The sequence below is a fragment of the Diachasmimorpha longicaudata genome, chromosome 4, assembly GCF_034640455.1.
Source record: "Diachasmimorpha longicaudata isolate KC_UGA_2023 chromosome 4, iyDiaLong2, whole genome shotgun sequence".
Classification (NCBI taxonomy): domain Eukaryota; kingdom Metazoa; phylum Arthropoda; class Insecta; order Hymenoptera; family Braconidae; genus Diachasmimorpha; species Diachasmimorpha longicaudata.
This window is the reverse complement of record NC_087228.1, coordinates 8,077,996-8,102,571: the sequence shown is the minus strand read 5'-3', so window position 1 is coordinate 8,102,571 and position 24,576 is coordinate 8,077,996. Positions and strand designations below refer to the sequence as shown.

The following is a 24,576-nucleotide window of genomic DNA, read 5'->3' as shown; positions in this document are numbered from 1 at the left end:
GTAAAAAATTGAAGTGAATTTCTCTCGTCATGAGACTTTCCACCACTTCTTTGTTCTCGCGATTCATTTTTTAATTCACATCGGAGTGTATCGATCATCGGGCTATCTTTTCCATGCCAATCTTATCTCATACCCTGGCACACCGCACGCCAAGCACGGATCCATTTATCTTACAATTAGTTCCGTTGTTCTTTTATCCTTGAGCATGGAGAAATTATAAAGGAAAAGAAACCGCAAATCCATTAAGGAGATTTGATTCTGAAGAATAGGTGAGATTACGTTAATTGTAAATGTTTTGTTTTTTTGAAAGGGGAGTGGGTCAACTCCCCGGGTGGATATGGACATGTTGATGGAGTGAATGAATGCTTCAGGAAGAATGAATTGAAGAGAAAATAATTCTCCCTCTCTCACGGAGAGCAGAAATATAATTTTGCCAGGCGTAATTATTTCCGTCAATCAACTGACTGAAATTACTCGAAAATTCATTTTAAATCCATGTCCCATTCACAAATTTCATAACTAGTAATCAAAGAAAAGTTTCACGCCCTCGTGGAACGGAAAAACTCCATAAAAAACAATCAGATAAATAGTTAAAAAATTCTAGTGAATTTATATTAAACTTTCGATTGATTTTCAGTCAGTCCTATGATCCATGATTTTTCGAATTCCATTTGTCCCATCTGCATATGATATATAGGCCCTAAAAATTAAAAAAAATATCCTAATTAACGCAAATGCGTCCAACAATCCTCACTCCACCATCTCAAAATCCCATTTCTCTGTTATCCCAACAAATTTTGTAACACCATCGACGAATAGAAAAATAATTACGCAAGTGTTTTGGTTCGATTATCCCCAACATCGATTTACCGTTCCTTCTTCCCGAGGGACGTGTGTGCCACCAGGAAATCCAAGGGTGTGTAGATGTCAACGCTGCGCGAAACCGTAAAAAAAAAAGAAGAAGCGTAAAATAGACTGGGGGATAGTCTACAATGCAAATACAGGGGGAGAAAAATTACGGCAAAGTGCTAAACGATCGGTGGTAGAGATCTGGGTGGGGATGAGAGGGATGCAGTGGGATCTTGTGAACCCCCTATTTTTTATTCTGCGCTATGGGCACCACCTTATGTCGAGTGGATGACTTTCGAGTGACGAAAGAGAGAAAGAGAAACCGCGCTAGGGGTGGATAGAACCCTGGGATTTTTCTTCATGCAAATAAGCCACTCAGAGACGTGTCTCGGGGGTTCGATTCGGTTTGGAGTTATTGGCTTTTGTGTCGAGTGGAATCATCCCTCAACAATTGACACACACGTGTCAATTTTTCCGTCATTTATTCTGGTGTAATCCATTTCATTCGAGTTTTCCATTTAAATCGAATGACTTAGAAATTATTCACTGGGTTATGGGCTTTGCACCATCGATGAGAATCATCTTAAGGGCGTCAGGGAAGGGGATGAATAGAGGATCGACACGCGAAATAAACTCGGGAACATTATTCGCAGAATGACGGGCCCTCGCGGAATAAAAACATTTATGGCCTTATTTCAGTTTCCATCAATTTTATTGAACTCGCGACACGTTCATTCACCTCCTTCGGTATAATGGCAACTATTCAGGTTGAGATGATGAAAAGGAATCGAGAATTATACAGGGAGAGAAAAATTATTCAAAAATTACATGCCTCTTCCGTAGAGCCAAAGAAATTTTGAATAAAAATTAGATCTCTAGAGAGCGAAACGTGGGATAAAATGACAGTCAACCACTTTTTAGGTGAATATTTGTTGGGAAAATTAGACTTGGGAGGGTAATTTTTATGATAAAACTAACCTTCGTCCCTCATTTCACCCCCTAGAGATCTAATTTTTACACAACATCTCTTTTCGTGTCATTTGCCAATCAAAATAGTACGAATTTTACGATTTTTTTCCTGAAACTTTCCTCAAAAAGTGCGTAACTGTTCCGTTATTTTAACCGGATATTGTAACTGGCAGATTACGGAACAGACATGTAATTTTTCAAGAATTTTTGTCTCCGTGTATAAAATTAACAAATACAAAATCGGATATCCAACGCGACACCTAAATTCCAGAATCAATTTTCCCCGATTTTCCTTCCTATGTTGACAATTCACCTAAACTTTTCACACACAATAACATGTTACAATGGTCTTCGTGAAAATATTCAGTTACAGCGAGTGGAGACATCTAGTAAGAACCACCGCAACGTATTTCAACTGAACGTACTCTAGCAAACCGTCTGGGGTCGTAGACCTCGACCTTTCAGCCAGCACTTGCCTCGCCCTTTCAAAATTTTATTACTGTTTTTACCCAAACAAGACGAACAATATATTAAAAGATAATTGTAGATTCCCAATTAATATTTAATGGCTCGCATTCCCCACTTTATTCACTGGAGAATTTCCAAAATATCCTTTTGCCCTTTGCAGTCAAAAAATACTAATAAATCAAGAAACTCCAAAACCTAATGGAGACTTTTATTTTAAATCCATAGAAATAAAAATATAAAAAATGACAAAAGGTAACGAGCGAAAGGCGAGAAATAATGAGGAAATTATGACCGGACTCATACTCTTCATAAATTCCAGACACAAAATGAAACTTTCCCCACTGGCCTTGTATCTCAGCTTTTTTTTTTTTTACTTGTCCAAAGCTCCTGCGGTACACTCTCATTCTATCCCTCACATTTTTTTCATCTATGTTCGAAGCTTTTCACACGGGTATTTCCCACTCTTTTTTTTTTTCACGTCAAAAATAAAAGCGAACGTACCGCGTTGACAGAGGGTGTCGGGTGTTTACCCCGGGCTTGCGAGACGTGTGCGAAACAAGCCAAAGGAGAAGAGGTGAAGTGAGATGGTTAAAGGGACGAAATAGGGGGAGGAGTAACACAGGTTTCTCAGTGTTAACGGGTTTGTTGCTTTCTGTCGATGAAAAAAATGTTGACCAATACATTTCGATGGCCGTTAAAAAATCGATTGATGTTGAGAAACATGTGCCCAACTGTGAGAAACATTTCAATTTAAAAAAAAAAAAATCCAACAATTCATACTGAATTAATTTACGCAATTGAGAGTGGAGAGTCCGCTCGTTCTTTTCCCCCAGATCCTCGAAAATTAGCGAAAGTAACTATTTACCCCTCGACTTTGCTATCCGATTGAGATAGCGATCGAGTGAACTTGATTAAAAATATCATCCAACTGCATTCAACATCTTCAAACCCTCGAAACCAACGAAAAAAAAAAAAAAATCCTCAAAACTCCTTCAAGTCTCTCACCCAAAAGAACTCATTCCCTCTACCTCTTCTCCTTTTACCTCTGACCACCAGCCACAATCCATTGAAGCACAAAAGCCGTCTCATTCCCATCTCAATCTATATTCGCACGTCCAACACACTCGAGATTATGAATGCGTGGGGTTAATGAAACCGGGCAAGGCGTCTGCCTTTACACCCCGACGCTTGTCGTCGTCGCCTCGGCGTAATATTAAAACTGACTACCCCGGGGTAATGTCCGGAGACACTTCTGCCCGTCAAAGAATTCAAAACAATTTTTCAAAAAAAAAAGTCCCTCACTGAAAAATTCGTCTCGTCTAATCGTCGGATAAAATTCTGCTAATATTAATTTCCATTTCTCTTATTATTTATCTGTTAATCCTTAACAAAATTTCATTCAACACAGTATCACTTAAATATCTCCCATATCTTGATTTCCATCAAAACTTCAACTACAGATTTTTTTGTCAGTCTGCCAATTATTTTTATCATCACCAAGACAATCCACTTAACGTTGACATCCCTTACATGAATATTTCCCTAGATCCACTGATCCCCCATAAATATATTTGGCAAAAATTTTTATTCCCCGACCTCTTATTCCAAACCATAAAAATTCCTCATTGAATCGCAAAAAAATTCCTGCCCCCCTAACGAATACAATTTTCCCACCTCAAAATAAGGCCCAACTTGTCACGAAAAAAATATAAAAATATGATATTTTCCAATATGGAACTGCGATGCAGTTGCTTGACAAAAAGTTGGACGGGTGGAATGAATAGCGGGGTTGGGTGGTAGGTGGTAAGGGGATGGGATAGAGAGTCGAGAACACCGGGGTTGAAATGAAACAGCCGAGCGAGTAGTTGGAGGTGAAGGAGGAGTAAAACGAGAAGGAGGGAAATATGATGCTCTTGGATATGGTAGTCGAAACGGTTGCCGGAGAGAGTACCCCGAAAACCTCTCCTCGGGTGCAAGGAGTACAGAGTACATGGTATAGAGAAGGTAAAATATATATGCCAACCAGTGGAGACACCATAGTGGGTGGAGGGAAAAGTGAAGAGTAAGAGAGAAGTGAAACGAAGAGACGATGTAGAGAGGTGGCGTAAAGGCTACGGGGACGATGGGGGAGTGAGTGAGGAGAAAAGGGTGAGGGAAAGAGCACCGGTCGATTCAGCCCCCGGGTACTCCAAGCCACCTACTATCTACCGTATTTCTCCCTCTCCACCCTCCCAACCTCTCGCTCCTCTGGTCCTCCTCGTGGTGAACATTCGCGTCGAAACCGTAATCGCGTAGGAAAAAAAAATCCAATCAAATAAAAACGCACACGCGTTTCACTGATAAATTAAAAAACCTATCAAGGACACAAAATATATTTTTATTCTCCTGTAGAACACGAAGATCAATTAAATTTGGTAATTTAAGTCTTTAAAAAACATCCGCCATCTTACATTGCAAGCAATTTCTACTATTTTCCCTGTGGTATGGGCCCGGGGGATTTCCGCCCGCCGCCGCATTTCCTCAAGAGCGGAAACGAGCCCCGAGGGGGGGGGGAGAGAGAGAGGACGAGAAGAGAAATCGGATGAGGGGGAGGGGGAATTTGAGTTGAAAAAGAAGGAATGAGTCGCGAGGGGGGCAACAGGGCGTTTCTCCAAGAGGAAGGTCGAACTGTTTGTAGTTTGTACGCAGACGTCGTCGCGATGCTGAGAATTCTGCAAGCTCTCTCAGTCTATCTTTCTCTCTCACTTCAATTTCCACTACTACACGGATGAAATGGTAGGGGAGGAAAAGCGGCCCATTGGTTTCTACGTCTGTACGTTTGTATGTTTCCGGATATAATACAAGCCCCTGGCTCCACCCGCTTCTACCACTGTTACCAACATTGGAGAAATAGTTGAAGGGGTTTTCACCATGTGGTGGAAATTGTGAGGGGGGATGGAGAGGATTTTCCTGAAATGGTGGGAATACTCTGAGGGTTTCAACCGAATAACGTTTGCGCGTGCGTCAGCTACAGCCAAAGTCTCTCGGATCGTTTATTTGTATCTGTCATTGCTGTGAAAAGAGAAAGAGGAAAATCCGGGGAGGGGCGAGAGGGGGGGGTGGGGTGAAAAGAGGTAGAGGAAAGGCTCAGAAGCCTCGAGCCACTTTGGTCTTTTCTCCATTTTTTCCTCCCCCCCCCCGCATTTTTCCCCCTTTTTTTTTTCGTCGAGCATTTTCTCTACTGAAGCTTTTTTTTCTCTTCACCCCCTTTTCGCACGACGATACTCTCTCGTGCAAAGAGCGAATGGGTAAAAGAGAGGGTCGAGAGTGACAAGGAGGGAGGGCTTTTATTTTTGGTCTTAACGCCCTGGCCACTGGACGAAAGGCAAATTTATTCTCCGGTGCCAAAAGCGATAGCTGGAAATTTTCAGTCTCCTGGCTTTACTCTCTCGTTCTTTTTCGTCGAAGGGGGTGCAAAGGGGGAGTAGTGGGATGTTACCTTTTCGCTTGCTACTCCAACTTGTGGTCTAGACTAAAGGGTTTTACTCGCAAACCACCGGGTGAATGGGTAGCTGGACATTTTATAAACTCACCACGATGCACTGGGAGAAAAAATTATTCTGCCGAAAAATTATGGCTTCCCCCGGGAGAGGTCTCTCGTCGTGTTGAATCAATTACTTGGGGTGAAGAAGAAGGTTTCAAGGATATTATAATTTTCACGACAGCAATTGTTCTCGTGGGATATTTAGGTATTTCCATACGCCGAGAAAAAAAATTCTGGCACGAAATATTTAAGAAAAACTTTCTAAAATTGATTTTTAAAAAATGGAAATTAATTAAATAGATGTGACATGGAAATTTCACGTGCTACTCAATCATATTGTCAACACAGAAAAATTTCATTAACTGATCTAACCTGAGAATATGAATAGAAAACTGTTTAAAGAAAATCTGAATTTTATCATTTTCTTGTTGTAAATATTTTTTAAACACTAAAAAACATCCAATAACCCCATCGTATTTTCTGATGAATATCTCAAAAATTACGGAAAATTGAGGAATTTTCATAATAACCCTATCATAGAGAAAATCAAGTTCTTCAAAAAACTTTCCATCAACAATTTTCCCTTGCTTCAAGATTTTGAGATATTTATCAAGAATAAATTTCAAAGAAAAATTGAAAATGGTAATTTATCCCCATTAAGATATTGAGGCACCAGTTTATTTATAATGAAGTCAAAATGTCATTTTCCATTGACATTCTTTAATGTCGAAAAAATCCACAAAAGTTTTCGTTTTACATTATCCAAGCAAACATAAGAATTACCCACTTGCAAAAAAAATTGAAATAATTGACAGTGATGTGTGATACACCCGTAACACCCGTTAAATATTTATTTCAATCAATTCCATCGGTTTTAAGGGTGTATCGGATGATCCACTGTATCAGTAACCACCGGTGAGGATGAAAAAAAAAAGAAATTGGAAAAAAAATCCCTTGTCCGAGAGAAGGGGATTAAGCGCAGTTTGCGGTTGATATTTGACCTCCTCGCGCGTATAAATTGGTAGATGCGTGCTTATACCCACACTCACGAACAAAGTATCGTTAAAAACGAGCTAATTGGTTCGTCAAAGTCCCCCCCCCCCCTCCCCGTCACTTTATATCACCCCCTCACCGACACTGAAGTGCCAAAATCCCCCAATATTGACTCGCACAATATGCCCCACATTCAACCGAACGAGTTAATACGTCATTCTGGATTAACAAAAATATACCATCCAATGTTTCGTTTTTTTTTTATCACAAAGTGGAATAAAAAAGAAAAATTGTTGAGAAGAAAAATGGCGTAATGGCACGATAAAAGCGAGACTGTAACCCCAAATGTACGAGACAACGGCCTGGTGGAGAGGAAAACTTTTATATCGACAGTTCGTTCTGGGTATTAAGAGGCTAATTATAATTGGGGTGAGAGGGGAAGGAGAAAGAGAGGGGAATGACCGTAACCAGGTAATGAGAACTTCCGTGGCTAGAGTACAAGGCCACTTTTTATGTCATTCTCTTCTTTTTCTCTCTCAAATATTGACTGAAAAAATGAAAAATAGTTCACACGATTGTAAAACTTTATTTCGGAGGTGATTATATTTCGATTGATTTCCATAAAAAAAAATTTTCGGTAAAAATTAGAGCTCTAGAGGGCCCAAAATGTAACTAAATGACAATCAACTACTTTTTACGTAAAGTATTATTGGAAAAATCAGACTTGGAAGGCTAATTTTTCACATAAACCTACCCTTTCACCACCTGAGGGTTTAATTTTTACCTAAAATTTCATTCTGGGTAATAATTTTTTCCCCCCTTTAAAAATTGAATTAAACTTCACAATCTCTCCCCATTCCATTGCCTAATAATAATCCCAAATACTCCATCAAATAATCATCTCCAAAAAAACATTCCTCCCTCCCCCCACCCCGTTATTTCACTTTTATTCAATCCGAAAATAGAATAAACATCCACTCTTACCCTTAATCCTCCCTATTCCACCTGCATTACTCCTAGAAATTGTCTCGCATCCCTGGCAACCTTCCCCCTCCCACCGTAATTTAAGCGAGTAAATTTGTCTGCCAAAACCGGATATGCAATCAACGAAGGAAAATCCATGCTCTCACGTTGAGCGGCTTCCTACTCAGTACTTCCCCCTCCTCGCCCCCCTTATCTCCTCTCTTTTCTCATCCTGCACCAATTCTCTCTTCGCCGTGTTTCACGAGGCGTTAGCATCTGCCAGAGACGATAGTAGGGGCGATTGCAACCAGAGTGAGAGGGACAGGGTGAAAAAGAAAAAAAAAAAAAAGTAATAAAATAAGCCGCGAGAAAAATCTTCATATTCCCGGAGAACCTCTCACAACGGGGGAGGACCGGTGGAAATGGGAAGGGAGGAAGGGAGAATGGGAGCATTCGGACGAGTGGAAATGTACCGTGGGATAAAGGTAGGGGCAAGGGGTTGGTGGGGGTATGAGGTACAACGAGGGGAGGGTTTAAGTGCTTCTGCCGAGTGTGTCTACCTCCTTGTGGCATCGATGCCAGAATACTCCAGGTCTTTCCCTCCTCACTAACTCTCTCTCCCACTTTCACCGTCTCTTTCTCGGATCGAAGACCAACTCTCGTCGTCTCCCACCACCGCAGAGAGGGTGGTGAGTTGGTAGTGAGGTACAAGGGGGGGTTTATACGATCCCAAGCCTCTCCGGGGCGTTACCTCGCTTTCACCCCTCATTCCCTCTCAGTTCCCCCCCCCCTCGATGTTCGCTCCTCTTTTACGTTTGCGAGGAGGACAGGGGAGGGGAAAACACTCGGCATTTGCCATTGGCCAATGCGACAGTCAGAGACCAATGAAATTCGCAAATACGGGAAACTCGGGGGAATTGAAGGTGTAGGGATATCAGGGACGAATAGGAGAATTTGTGGGATTGTACACCTGAGGGGGTGAGGTACATTTCAATTCGGGAAACTCTGGGATTGGCTGTTGGGGGGAAATGCGAAACGATTGGTCCAGATGTTTTTGCCAATGAAATATATTCGAATTGTTGTGCGGATCCGACATTTTGGAGACGCAAGAGACGATTATTTTTTAAATTTTATAATACGTTAGAGAAATAGTAAATATTGTTGAATTGTTCAGTGGAAATTTTTGAAGTGAAATGTATTCATTGTCGAAATTCCAAATTAATGGAAATTCAAAAACCTTTTTACCGGGGAATTCCTCATTTTAAGTGATTTTCATCGTATAATTGATGAGAAACTCGACGAGTTGGCTAATTTTTCTTTTATAAAATTCGGCGAAACTCCAAGAACTGTCCCTCAATCAAAATTTACAAAAGATGAATAACCAATGTTAACTAGAGACTAGAGTTTAAACAGTGAGAATCACAATTCGTTCTCAGTTGCTTTCGAAAATTCGTCTCGAATGCTTTTTCCTTATTCTCCCATTCGCAATAGTTTGAGCCAGCGCTTGCCGTGTGTCTGAACAGAGTGAGGCTTTACTACTGGCATCATGTGGGATATGGCAGGGAGATGCGAGGATACGAGATAAAAAGGGGATGCGGGGTGTATTGCCTTCTCGAGGACTAGCTACGTTACCCCCATTAATCCCGTGTTATATCGAAAATAAAGCTCGAGTTACGAGCTTGCGACCACCTTGTACATTCCACTGGGTTACAATACCGATTTCCCGGTAGTCTATGGGAAAATCGATTGAATGAAATAAAAAAAATTCAATCAATACATCTGGTATTGTTATTTCATTTTCTTGTTAAAGAATAAAACTTGAAAATTATTTCTATATTTTTTTTCAATGGAAGCCAACAAATAAATTACCAATTGCCCCAAGTCACCACTAAATTTTCATACAAATAAAAAAATGCTTTCCTACAAAACGCGAAAATAAAAATTTGTTCAAATAGTTAACAACAATAATTGTCCTTATATATATAAAAAATTATCCACCGATTTTTTATAAATTTTTATTCTCCCTTAGAGTTGAGGAAGGTATCCTACCATTATTTTCACAAAACTAAAAATATAATATAATATAAAATATAATATTTAAAAAATGACACAAGAAAGATCATTTTTAAAAAGAAAAATAAAAAAAATAAGATGAGTACTGAATATTATACCGCACGTTTCCCCCTAGGAGTACCCGGGGTGAATAAGAAAAAGTAATATGAAAGAAAAAGAGAGAAAAGAGAACCATCCATTTAAAATGTCTCCCTTAAATCCTCAACACAGGAGAAAAAGAGTGAGAAGGACTGAGTCTACAGGGTTTTTACCCGCAATGGTGGAAGTACCACCCGCCAACCACCGTCCACGACTTTCAGAAGCACACCCCGAGCCTTTTCACCTACCCCCCTTGCACCTCCACTCCACCCCCTCGTAGCAGCCCATATACTGATACCCTCCCCCATAACTCCCTCCCCGTACACCCCACCGAGTTTTCCATCCTCGCGCCCTCCCTTCCTTCCCCTTTCGCTGCTATATCCCACCTAAATCCATCCATTTTAAATGACGGATATTTTCTTCGAGCGACTGTATGGATTTTTATATTTTCTCGGAAAAAAAATTGATAGAAAAAATTCAACTGATCAAACGAAAATTTCATTTAACTAAATTTTTCTTAATTACAATTAATATTTGCCATTTTTATCAACTCTCAAAAAATTTCCTCAACCGAACAAATTCCCTTTTTCCTCAGTGAACTGAATTCCGTAATTTTTACTGAATATATCCCTCCATGTGAATGATTGTTCAACAATGTTTCTCTGCTCACCTGCAACACCTATAAATACCATCCCCACCCTGTCCCCACTGAATCCTTGACGAAATTATTTTTTTTCCATGCCAAAGTTCGCGTATTTCCAGTGACAATGAGTGAAAATCAAGAGATCCAAGTGGGGTAAAAAATGAAAATTATGACAAGCAGAAAAAGGGGAAAAAATAAAAAGAAGAGCACAATAAGAGTTGAAAAGGGAGGAGGTGGAGACGGAGGATAGATCAGTCGGGTCACCGACGTCAGAGCCAGTTATAACTTTAAGATGCGAAGGAGATATAGAGGTGGCGGTAAAGCGCAAGAGGAGAAGAAGGGGAGAGGCAGACGACATGTATTATTGATGTGCCTGTGTCGCCAGTTCTCCATTCCCCTTTTCCTCCTCCTCCTCCTCCCCCCCCCGCAAGCCCCTCCACAAACTCCTGGAGTTTCTATATACCTTTCTCTCCCATTTGGATCTCTCCCTCCGTTTCTATCTCCCGCATTGCCCTCTCCCCCCCCCTTCATCCCCATTGCGCCCTCATCTACTCCTTCCACGACTTCCCTTTCCTTTCTGCGCCTCACGCTGTGCTCTTTTCCCACCTCTCTGCACACCTCACCCTCTGAAAAGCCGACCTACGTCTTCCAGTTTCCGATACATTCCACCACGAATCCCAGCCGTCGTCTATCCGACTATGTACTGTATCCTAAAACTCCAACACTCATCCCCTGGACACCCCCCCCCCCACCCTATTTCATCCCCCAACACACGAACATTTACCTATCCAATCTGACATTGTTGTCGACTTTTTCACACAATTTCAATTTCAATCAATATTTTGGTAGTTTTTAATTCATTTTACAATCAATAAAATCAATTAATGATTTTCCCATCCAAGATGCACCTACACATCTGCAAAGGCAAATTTGTTTACTCACTGGGGAACTAAACAATTTTTGAGAATTCCCTGATAATTTCAAATAATTTAATACGATGATTTTAATTTTTTAAGGAATATTTTCCTCGTCCAATGGATGATTGAACGTGAATGTGGAAAAGTGGATAACAGCCTCAGTTATATCTTCGGCAATATCGTTCCAAACGTTTTAGGTTTCCACTCGAACCGCAAGAAGACGACGTCTTCCATTAATCTCATGGCAATCGAAATTAGCATAATTGACGGAGCGTAGAATAGGGCTGTTCGACTCTGGAAACACCATCTCGCATAATCTAACCATATATCTCACTCAGTGTTTTCCGATAGACCAACACAGGCATACCGGGTGATACTGTATATTTTCATCGATGTACTTTGGATTCAAGGAGGCTTATGTCATTCTTTTCTTGCGCTTCAAAAGGAAACTTGCACGAAAATAAAAAAATAAAAATACGAAATATAAAATGTGGCAAATATTTCACGTGTAATTGAGGGTAACTTTATGTTACACATAAACAACATCGTACGTAGATAAATATTCCGTAACAATTACGAAACAATTTACGTAATTTGTACCGATGAATTTTTACCCGGAAATTATTACAGAAATAAAAGTGAAAAAATACTGACACATTCCGGAAATTTTCAAGTTTATCATCGAAGTAAGAACAAAATTATATAATAACTTTCAAATGAATAATAATCCACGAGAAAATACACGAGCTTAAAATATACGTCTCATTGAATATCTGGTAAAATACATTGGCGTTGGAGTACGAAAAAGCTTTTTCCCATTAAAGGGTAGAGTAGGAGGGAATGGGGATGAAACGGGAGGACAGACTTTTCACGATAACCCAATTAAAAAGACGTTACGACGTCATAGTAACCGGGGAGGAAGAAGAAGAAAGCCAAAACGAGGAGGACCTAAATGTTAACGTAGAGAAGAGTTGTGAAACGTTATAACCGGAAGCTACCACTGTAGTCGTCATCTATATTCATGACGTTGGGGGATGAAACTTTAGATTGCCACGATTAAAGTCAAAATTTCCAAATGACTGACGAGTGAATTTTGGGAAGCTGTAGCAGATGGATGACGGGGGGATGAGTGGGCAGAGGGTGGAATCGATGAGTCGCGTAAACATCGGGCAATCGACGGTGGCAATCTTCATTACATTCTCGAATCAATCGACTGGAGTATTTTGTAAATCATGTGACAATTATGAACAATATTTACAAGAATGAAAACCAATGAAAATATTAATTTTCATGATTTTAAATTAGAAAATTTACTACGCGATTTTTACTTCAATTTAAAATCCGAATAAAATTATTATTGTAGTTAAAAACAATTTCTGTTCCACCGACTGTTAATATAAACAATCCGAATAACGTCAATGTGATGCCCTGTTCCATTACCCCACAGTGTGCTGAAAAAATCCCATACCATATCCCTCATCCAGCATTAAAAATAGTTTAAATTTTTGGGTGAGAATGAAAATGGGGTGAAAAATTGTCAGCTATCTATCAGTGTTTCTGGAGAAGCACATCCATCTTTCTCAGAGAGGAGTTTTTACTTCGACACTCAGTCCACTTCCATTCGCTTCTCTACAGCAGCTGATCGAGTATCGGATGCTTGTGGTTTTCGCGCGAACGAACCGGCTACCTAAATCCCCGTACCTCTTTTTATTCCATCGTACCCCCATTCTCTCTCCCTCATCGTCTCCACTATAGTCGCCTTTTACCCCTCGAAACGTTCACTTCACTCTGCTGAGTAAAACTGTGAAAATCTGCAGGGAGGAAAGAGTAAAAGAGAGGGAAAATAGTGAGGTTGGATGAGAGAGCTTTACCTTTTTCCCTCGGATAGTATGCGAAACGCCTCGCCTTTCTTTGTTGCTTTTCTGAAAAGAGGTGCCTGTCCGCTCTCTAGTGCAACCATGGGAAAAAGAGGAACGGACGGCTCACTGAGAGGGCCCATGAGAAAAATGGAATACAGAGAAGATGTAAAAGGGCTTGATAAAAAATATAAGAAGTAAATGTGTCACAATTTTATTTCCCTATTTTTCCCTCGTTTTGTAATGCAAAATATTTTCCCCATTTTTAATTAATAATTTTTTTTTTCTTTCCTTTCATTCCCAACTCATTTTACTTTTTCCATGATGAAGGGGAAAAAAAAAATATTTGTCTGGGAAATAAAAGTGTCACTGTGATGCAGGAGAGTAGAGAAAAACTAATAACTCAGAGAAAAGTGAAATATGCGGAGGTGGATAAGTGGGGATGGGGGAAAAGGGTGGTTAGGATGGTGTATGGAGTGTGACAGTGCATACGTAAATAGGGGCCGATGTCCGAAAGCCAAATACATGGGGAATGGAGATAAGACTGGAGAAGAGGGAGATGCATAAACGTAGAGTCGAAAAATTTGTGAATATTTGATTTGTACAGGAAAAATTGAAGTTGCATCGAACCGTTGAATAATTGAATAATTGATGTAGTTTTTTGAAAGTCAAATTTTTTTTCTTTCCTGGTGTATTTAATGCACGATAAAACGGGTTTTCAAAAACCAACAGAACTGACCTAACCCACTAGATATTTTAGTGATCTACGGGTAAGAATGACCTGTGTGTCAATCAGATAATCTACAAGACAAAATTCTATTCTAAAATCTATTTATACCTCGACGACTGTCTCATTGATCGTTGTGATTTCCCCGCCATATTTGCATTTACATGGACGAAGAGATCTCAAGACATTGGAGTGCGGACGTGATTAAGGGAATGTGCCACAATCTCAGAATGAAACTAAGAAAATGCGGATTTTTCCTACACGAAGATAAATATTCCTCAAACATCACAGACCAAAAGAAAAAATATAAATGACACTGTCCAAACGTTAATAATTCTTTTGTACTTGAAACCTGAAACTCCAGAAGTCTCGGTTATGGTAGTTACTGATCCAGAAGGGAAGGTAGCAGACACCGAGAGGAACGAGGTGGCAGGGATACCCTGGGAAAGTGCTCTAATTATTAATCAAACATATTGCATGAGTCGCATACGGTTCTGACCCGGGTGAACAGCTACGAGAGTTATAATGCACTTACTGGGAAAGGAAACGAGATTATCGTGGTCTCACTTGCATCGTGTGTCCGTTGAGAATCGTTGGACATTGGCCAGATCGTCATATATCCCAAAATAAATGATATTAAATAAAAATAAACCATTTTTCCTTTTGTCTGGAAGATTCTTTTTTAATTCAGGTGACAAAAGAAAATTAATTACACGGAAAAAGAAATTTTCCAGGAAAAATTAGACTTCCAGGGGGTAAAATGAGGGATGGAGGTTAGTTTTATCAGAAAAATTACCCTCCCAAGGCGAATTTTTCCAACAAAACTTCCCCTAAAAATGGTTGATTGTCATTTCGTTCCACGTTTCACCCTCTCCTGCTCTAATTTTTATCCAAAATTTCTTTCCGTGTGGAAGGAAAAAAATTCTTCGCTTATCAAATAGCTCATGATTCTTCAAAATATTTCAGAGACTTGTCCTTCATTGTATTAAAATATGCCTCATAAACGACATTCCACCAGTGACAATAGTATAATAGATTTGGAAAAACCTGTTTGTCACCACAGGGTACCACTAGCGTAGGTCAGTTACATTTGTTGGAACACAAAAGGATCACCAAACTGGTTTTACAACTTCCCAAATGCGCCTCAGAATTAGACTTTCATCAATGGAGTAACAATGGGATGCGCTCAATGGTACTAATCCATTGGATTCCACTAATGAAAATAATTCATAACAACTGACCCTCATAGTTTACCATTAACTACGACCCGAATTAGAATTCCTACCACTTTATTTGTATTAAATAAAATTGATGCACGAGAAAATATATATTATATATCTTGTATCATTTCAGCCAAGTACAAGACTTTCATTCGCAGACAAAAATCTTACTAAACTTTTTTAAATTTGGAGGAGAGATATTGAAGGGTTTAGTCATAAATATCTAATCATATCTAAAGCCCTTTAACTTACTCGCTGTGAGGGTGATGACCTGGAATGATCCACAGGTTTATGACCTACCATGAAATTTAAAGATATTGTTATGTAATTGACAGAGCGTTAATCTTGATTTTCAAGATGAAACCAGTGAACTAAAAATAGAAAAGAAAATGGATCATCCTTTTTTTCTTTTCATTTAGTAAAATCACTACTAATTTTTTACGACGGCTAATTGCTATTTTTTTAATTTCAATTTCACGTGAATACAAGAATAGAAATTAATGCTGTTAAATATAGTATTCAATTTTCACTCGAATTTTACAAATTTGAATGCCGGTGGGAATTAATGTGTAAAAAACTTAAGTGATTGTCAAAATCGCGAAGAGGTGGATATTTTTAAATTTTTCTCATGTATTTTACCTGATAAATTAATGGATCTCAAAAATTTTTATTATATGAGGCAGAGGGAACTTCAATATATGTTTAGACATCCTTGAGACTAAATTTTCCACAAATTTAACCCATGAAAAAAAAATAACTCGCAATTTTTTCTGACAACCTGCTAAATAAGCATCCTCATAGGCCCCGACACTTATACACTGAAAACGTCATCAATGACAGTCCCTCTACAATGAAATGGTTCCTCCAGTGTAACTACTCGTATATCACCACAAAAGTGCTTACCTAAGGTCATATTTTTACGTTTAACTCGTCACAAAAAAATGATCAAATAGTATGGTATCACCAATTGTGCATTCACCAAGATGTACCTTTTTCATATTATCTCTTATCTCCCGTGTTATTCGGTTGACGGCATTTAGGAAAAGACGTCAAGGGGTCCGAGTTGTAAGACCCAATGTAAGACGTCAGGGGTCCGGGTTCAAAAATAAAAATAAAAATCATAAGAATGGAAGAGTCGACGAGAGGTGGAAATTAGTAGCGCATAAATACAGCCGCCCGGAATATGATGGTCTCATTGTCCGTTGTGAGAGCGGCTCTCAAATTATTGAATATCATTAAATATCTCGACATTTTGATTTTGCTAATAAACTCAGTGGGCTTCTACAGTCTTTTTATATTATTCAAATTTATTGAACTATTCAAAGTATTTGACTACCATGAACAGTACAGAAAAGTATACGGAGTCGAGTGACATGCAGAGGCGAGATGCCCGTGAAGTGATTGAAGAATTCACTGACGAGTTGGGAAAAATGCAGGGTAGATGTATTGATATTGGCTGTGGTCCGGGTAATGTCACCAAGGAACTGATACTCCCCAAACTGGGGGACAATGCTACTATTGTTGGTATGTACATTTGTCCATTCAAAGAGAATAACAAAATCAAACCGATTATTTGAATTTTTGGTTAAGTTGCCTGATCTGGACGTAGAGTAAAATTCATGCTATTTACTATTTATTTAACCGATTATTTTCATGATGTAATGCCGCGACACCTGACACTAAATGAACTGCATTGACAACCTTTAATGTGCAGGATTTTAGCAAATCAATTTACGGATAAAAATGTGAAATTAATTTTAATTTCATTTTCATATGTGATCAAACCCAATGAAATTTGATAAGAAAAAATATATAGAATTGAAAAAGAAAACAAGAAGACAAGCAATCATCAAATTTTCCCTTCAGGTGCTGATATTTCCGAAGAAATGCTCATTTTCGCGAGAAATAAATATAAAAATGAAGGGCGTATGTCCTTCATTCACATGGACATAGAATCCAAAGATTTTGCAAAGCAACAAGTGGGATATTATGATAACGTTTTGTCCTTCTACTGTCTCCATTGGTGCCAGAACATGAGGCGCACTACTGAAAATATTTATAAACTTCTTCGACCAGGAGGTCGAGGTCTCGTAATGTTTCTATCTTACAACAATGGCTTCGACGCCTACATGAAACTCCAGAAGAATCCCCGATACCAGCCCTACATGGAGGTAATTACTAATTGATTATTCTATGTCTATGGTTTCGCGATTTTCTTAAAATTCTCATCTTATCAGGATGTTGGAAAGTATATTCCACCCTATCACAGCTGCCCGAATCCAAGAGCAACTATGAAGAAAACACTCGAGGAAGTTGGCTTCGAGGTACTGCACTGCAGTAATAGGGAGAAAACCTTCGTATTTGAGAGCTTGGAAATTCTGCAAAGTAAATTATTTTCATTTCATCAAAAGTTTACCCAATATTTTTCGTCTCATTAAACTTTGAGCTTTAAAAGCAAAATTCGCCTATTCACTGCACTCACTTTAATTAAGAATATTCGAGTATTTTAACGAAAAAGTCCTTCGTAATCCGCTCCAATATTTGTAACCAAATTAGCTCTTTGAATGACAACCTCCCAGTTTAATTAAAATCAAATATGTAAACCAGAATGAAATAACAAAAAGAAAATTCTTCCAGATCATATTCTTGCAGTGAATCCCTTCCTGAACCGCATCCCAGATAATCTCAAAGACGACTACAAAGAAGAAGTGACTAAAGAAATAGCCAAAAATAAAATTCTCTTTGAAAGAAAAAATGGTAAGTCAAACAGCTACAGCGTCCTCGACAGATACGGCCTGCTGATAGCGTACTTCCGAAAGCCACCAAATGCCCAATGAGATCAGAGGGGGAACCAGACTTCTCAGTCCATAGCTTTATTATTCCCACTTTAGAAGTCAAGGAATTATTTATTATGGTTGAAGTAAACCTTTGGTGTTAAGTGCAGGTGCACTTGTTGAATTTCCCAAATATTTTATCCATTTATATTTATATCGCTGTTGTGGAGTCAAAATGGCATAGATAGGGTGCATGAACACAGCTATTATACCTTATTAGCTCCACCACAACGATATAATACCGATAATTGTTTATAAAAAAAAATATAAAATATCGTCACATGTAAACAAATTTATGAGTGAGATTGTTACAGCTCAAAGTCGATATTGTTTACGATTGATTAATAAAATATGGAAAAACGTTACTGGTCATTAACTCTCTCCAATTACCGATCATGCAAATTCCTATCGTACTAAAAAATGTCAATAATGCCGATGGAAACAGTTTGTTGGTGTACGTTAGGGCCGATTATGCTGACAGAATAAATTGAATACTGTTGACAATTCATTCTCCAAATCAATCCGTAATTAATTGACCATTCATTCGCTTTTTTTCAAAGCTAGTGCGTTGACATAATTTTTTTTGTGCTCATCAATTACTATTATTTACAAAAAATGGAAATAATTGGCTGAATGCCCCCGGGGATGGCCAGTTGCAAATTCTCGTCGAGACCTTGCAATAAATTTCGTTGAAAATAGAAGCAATAAATCCGTCTAACCCTAGAGCTTCCCATAATTATAAGTATCTGCGAGTATAACACTCACATCACCCGAAATGTTTCTCAAATACAGCAGTTAAAATGAGACGGAAACATCAACAGTAAACAGACTCGCAATATTTACTTTTGAGGGCAACCGTTCGTGCGCCGTACGTGATGTCACGATGTTATTGTCGCCACGTCTCCCCGGACGGAGCGAAAAATGCTTAAATCTAATATATTTTATATACGTGATTCGAGTACATTGGATTTTCAATGGTAAAATCGATGAGAAATCCATTTTCCCACAATCTTATTATGTACTCTGGGTAATTAGAGTAACACGATAACGCTGAGACGCTGAATAAAATTAATATGTGCACTCACCCTCTCCTGGATGACAAAAAAAGCTGGAATAAGATATCACCAACCAAGCCGCGGAGGACTCCCAGCCATTGCTGACCTTCATACGGTGTAACATTGACGATGCAGTAAACTCGTAGAATCTTTTGTTTGTTCACTTATTGTTGATTCACTTCACCTTTCACATCACTAAAATAACTGCTCCGTCAATCACTCACTATTCACTTCTATTGCCACTAACTGTGACGAATATTTCACCACATCCACTGATCCACTGAAACGAACTGACGCCGCGATGTTATTGTGGAAAATGGCGGGATTCCAAACAACATCAGGAGCGTACAACGTAATGGCGGCCACAGTTCCGCGAGCCATCTCATCACGAAATCAAACACTGCAGTGGAGCCACCTGGTGGTCATTTTTATAACTTTGAGCGCAATATTGCAAATATGCTGTTTTGGACCATTTGATCTGTTTAGTGAAGTCCCTTGTCTCACCTCTTTCACTGGGCCAGCAATTGACTTTCTATAAAAAATTTCTCTCCACGTGAGAATTACATTTTTAATTCACCATCAACGAGTCAATATGCAATTAAATATCCAGACATTAATATTGAAATAATTTCAGTATTGCTAACCCCGATAAAACAGAATAGATAACATTAATTGTGATAGACGAGTCTATAACAGGTGGTTGTGAAGACGAAAGGACAATCGTTACTTCGACTTCAGTTATGAACGATCCGGAACGATACGCCAAATCGAATGGTATGCCATACCACCATGTAAATGATTTAATCAAAGAATTCGCCGAGGAGTTCAAAGAAATGCGTGGACGCATTATTGACATTGGCTGTGGCCCCGGGAACGTAACCAGAGAATTACTCCTTCCAAGTGTGAACAAGGATGCCGTGATCGTTGGTACGGACTGCTCTGCCCAGAGAAACAGTGTTCTATTTCCCAAGATCAGGATACCGAGCAAGATATATTTTAATTTATTCTTTCGAATTTATTCTTGAAATTTTAAAAAGTCCAATTTGATTTCAGTTCGGTTCTGGAAGCTGCAAGTACCATATATGATATACGGACCATATATTTTATTTACATTTCTCAATGTAAAAAATTAGGCCAATTGAAGATAGTTTTAAAAATATTTGAGAATTTTGGAGACGTGAAAGATGAACTAACCCCTTTGTCTTGTCTGAATTTATTCGTTTGGCTGGAAAGGATTCGAATAAATAAATTTTAAATTTTATACATCCAGGTGCTGATATATCTGAGGATATGGTGGAACACGCGAGGGAGCATTATAAACTGGAAAATAAACTGAGCTTCCTTCAGTTAGACATTGCAACACCCAAACTGTCTAACAATTTGATCGGACAATTTGATAACGTCGTATCGTTCTATTGCCTCCAATGGTGTAGGAATACGAAGCTCACGATGGAAAACATCTACAAGCTCCTTCGACCGGACGGCAAAGCGATCATTCTACTAGTTTCGCAGTATATGATCTACGATATCTACTTGGAGCAGCAGAAAGATCCAAAATTTGCGGCCCATATGCATGTAAAGCTCATCATAAATGTTTCAGATTCATTTGATGAACTCGATTCTTCCAGGATTGTCTGAAATTCATTGCCCCCCACCATGGCTTCTCAAATCCGGAGGAGATGCTGAGAGAAGATTTGGAAGGGGTTGGATTTGAAATACTGCACTGTTCTAACAGGTGGAAAACTTTTACTTATTCAAGTTTGGATAATCTGTCAAGTAGGTACAAATAATGTAAAAATTCAACTCTATAAAACAATATTAAAAATTAATTAGATAGATTTTTAAATATTAAAAAAAACTACTCAAACGCCAGCCCGTAACCCAATGCACATAATTTTTTGATAATCATTCTCCAATTTCCATCATTAAAAATATCAAATTATTTATTTTTTTACGGTGGTGAATAGATTCAATGGTGGCTATCAATCCTTTTTTGAAACGCATGCCTGATGATCTCAAAGAAGATTACAAAATAGATTTGAAGAAGAGGATCCAGAATGAATACGTCCCCCAAAAATCAATTGAGAATGACAATAACTGCAATATCGAGGCTCGCATCTCACTGCTGACAGCGATGTTCAAAAAACCTTCTACTGAAGTATTGGATCAAGTGAATCAATAAGAGTAGTTGGAGCTATTAATAGTCAAATATATAAAGGGGAACTCTTTGGAGCGATCTAAATTTTAAACTTCCTGAAAGAAAGGAACGCGTCATCTGTTTAATATTCTCATTCATATTTAAAGGGGACGGTATATCTTGAAAAATGGCACGGTACACAGATTAAGTTTCAATTTATTCTTCAGTGTAATTTCAATATTACGTTTAAATAATAATTACCTCGTAATGAATACATTGCATTTGTTCATTTATAAATCTGTTCATTAATGTGACTTTCCTGTTTTTCTACGACAATTTTTCAGACCATCATAAAAACCCGACCTTACCAGCTCTAGAATTTTTCCAAAAAAATTCTCCCCCCGTTTGGTCTATTCTAAGAACATTCTCAAATCATATAAAAAAGAAACGATAATTTTATGATACATCCTAATGTAAACCATTTGCAATATGTCTGTGATAAATTCAATCCGGAATTTTTTATGAGTTTGAATTCATTTAAATTCATTACCTATGACAGCTGAAGTTGCAATTATATCGAAGTCGTATCAGACAACTAAGAATGAAGGTGAAATCGTGTCGACATGCAGGCTTTAGCAAGTGTTTTCCCCCTTTTTTCCTGCCATAACCACTTTCGTATGAATAATGATAACTGAAGCGACAGTGGGGACAATTTAATATAAGAAGAATTGAATTGTAACATCTCTTCGACAAATAAATCCGTCGCTGCAGGCAAACGGTCGTCATTCGTTATTCACTCGGTTAAAACAATGGAACCTCACCATCAGAGTGACGAAAATGATGGTACCAAGCGCCGCAGGGATCCTCAGAAATACCTCACGGTAAACAAGCTGCAGTATGAAGGAATTGCCGAATTAGTCGGAGAATTTTCAGACACGTTGAAGAACATGCATGGACTGTGTCTTGATCTCGGGTGCGGCAGTGGCATTCAAATGAAAGATCTCATCCTACCAAACTTAGCGAATGATGCTCGTCTTGTTGGTGAGTTCTTCCCCGAAACGATTACGTCAATTATATACATCTATTGTGGACCTTTTATAAGCTGTTCTAAACGTCTGACTTTGATCTTAAGTTATTTTTTAATTTTAATGGAATTGGAGATGAAAAATTTCTATGTTCGAGCAGCAACAGACGGAAAAAAGTGGATTAAATTTCTAAAAACTTGCTAAACTTGGCAGAGCGATTCTAATTTTTTAAATTTAGAAACTTTCTATTAAGTTAAGAAAATGGAAATAGTGATTAAATTGGGGATTAATTTTAAACTGAATTGTATTCAAGTTTAGCGGTGAAAATTCTAAAATTCATGACTTTTTTTCAATTTTTGAAGTCTTTGAATTTTCATACTTGAAGGTGGTGAGGAGTCCGAACAAATGACAGAATTCGCCAAGAAGTGCTGTGAGGGGGTGACAAGAGTATCTTTTACAACAATCAATATTGGAGAAATGAGAATTCCGAATACGGAAATTGAAAAATACAATAATATCATATCATTTTATTATCTACACACTTTTCACAATACTCAACGAACAACGAGAAATATAGCTAGGCTGCTCGCGGCAGGAGGCCAGGGACTTGTCATGTTCCTCAGTCATCACGACGTGTACGATCTGTACTTGGAGTATCAATATCATCCCAGCTACAAGCAATACATGGAGGTAATAATCGCCATAGAATATCAAATCTCGCCCGTTGAACAATTTTTATGAATTACTAAAAGAGTTTCTCCAGAAAAAATTGTGTGACAATTTCACTGCACTAGATAATAAATCTGAATATGCCCTGAACATTTCATTTATTTTCCATTCTTGTTAAAACTACGACAAGACGATCCTCGATTGCGAATTGTGATTTGTTCTGTAATTTTTACTAAATATTTCTTTCCATGAGTCCCTAACAACCACATGTACTACTTTTAAGGATATATTTCACCAATTACCTCCTCTGTACGGATGCCCTAGCGCTGCAAACACAGTGAAGGATGAGCTGGAGAAAGCAGGCTTAAAAATCATCACGTGCACTGACAAAGAGCTGACTTTCGTCTACGACAGCATGGAAGACGTTGAAAGTAAAGAAACCTAATTTTTTATCTTAGAATAACTTAATTATTCTCCCATCTGAATGTGGGAGTGCATTGTCGATGTCCTGTTGTGATGGTATAAGATTATTTCAATAATTCTTTAACTATCATTCGCTGCCAAAACATTTAATTTGTATTTCTAACGGTTGCGATTCAGATGGAACAATCGACACAATTGCATAGGAAACTATAATACTTGCGCCAGCGAACTTCAATCCACCGGATGTGAAAAATTGTACTGAACACTTACGATAAAATTAATGAAAATTCTTTTTCTATGAAATAACTAAAAACCCCAATAGTTAATCGTTATAGGTTCGGAGCATTAAAAATGCCTGAAAGATAAAAGTAGAAAGAAATCAGTAAATATAAGAGGAACATTGTTTCAGACACTTTAGTGATGACGGATCCCTTCATCGATCGAATGCCGAATGACGTTAAGAAGCTGTACAGAAAAGAAATTACCGAACGCTTTTCAAAAAATAAAATGAAAGATGGAAAAATTGTAGATAAATACAGATTGGTGGTGGCACTATTTCATAAATGAAGTATGAAATTAAACAAGATAGTCTGTGACTGCGTATGTTATGATTTAATTTAAATACGTAATAATGTTCTAAGAATTATTCTATCGGTAATGGATTATTCCATGTGACAAATATTTGTCATTTTTGTTCATTCGTCAGTAATGCTTTTCGGCTGTAATACCGTTGGGTTTCAGTGATGTAACATGTATGACATTCAGACTTGAAGTCGAGTAGTAATGGAAATGGGGAGAAAAATGCTGAAACTGGACTCCACGGAAGATTAGAGTAATAAAATAAATATCTTTCTCTTTGGATCAGAATCTTATTAACGGTGATTTTATTATGTTACGCCAGATGACTTTGATTTTACAGTACAGTATAGCCATTTATATATTTCGTTATTATCCACAGATCATCGTAATAGTGACATACGTAATTGTCTTACAACGGTAGCTTCATCATTTTATACTGCAGGTAACAATTTCACTAGTCTAAATCACTAGAAAAAACAGTCGGCACTATTATCGTGGTTTCTATCGATCTACCTAAACACTGATCGGATTTACCTAATTTTTCCCCAATCCCCGAAAACTCGTAATTAATTTTT

General features: G+C 38.2%; 2 protein-coding genes across 2 annotated transcripts; both read left to right on the top strand.

Annotated features, from left to right (window-relative positions):
• The first annotated feature begins 16,260 nt into the window (after positions 1 to 16,260).
• On the top strand, positions 16,261 to 18,508 carry LOC135161650 (juvenile hormone acid O-methyltransferase-like). Its single transcript, XM_064119410.1, has 4 exons — positions 16,261 to 16,803; positions 17,146 to 17,450; positions 17,517 to 17,664; positions 17,917 to 18,508. The coding sequence occupies exons 1-4, from the start codon at positions 16,617 to 16,619 to the stop codon at positions 18,114 to 18,116; spliced, it is 840 nt and encodes a 279-aa protein (XP_063975480.1). The 5' UTR covers positions 16,261 to 16,616; the 3' UTR covers positions 18,117 to 18,508.
• A 1,381-nt stretch (positions 18,509 to 19,889) lies between these two features.
• Positions 19,890 to 24,294, top strand: LOC135161816 (uncharacterized). The gene is made up of 10 exons (XM_064119740.1): positions 19,890 to 20,095; positions 20,439 to 20,743; positions 20,797 to 20,944; positions 21,136 to 21,344; positions 21,473 to 21,533; positions 21,865 to 21,912; positions 22,032 to 22,346; positions 22,716 to 23,020; positions 23,283 to 23,430; positions 23,832 to 24,294. Exons 1-10 carry the CDS (start codon positions 19,909 to 19,911, stop codon positions 23,987 to 23,989), a joined length of 1,884 nt encoding a protein of 627 aa, XP_063975810.1. The 5' UTR covers positions 19,890 to 19,908; the 3' UTR covers positions 23,990 to 24,294.
• Positions 24,295 to 24,576: the final 282 nt, after the last annotated feature.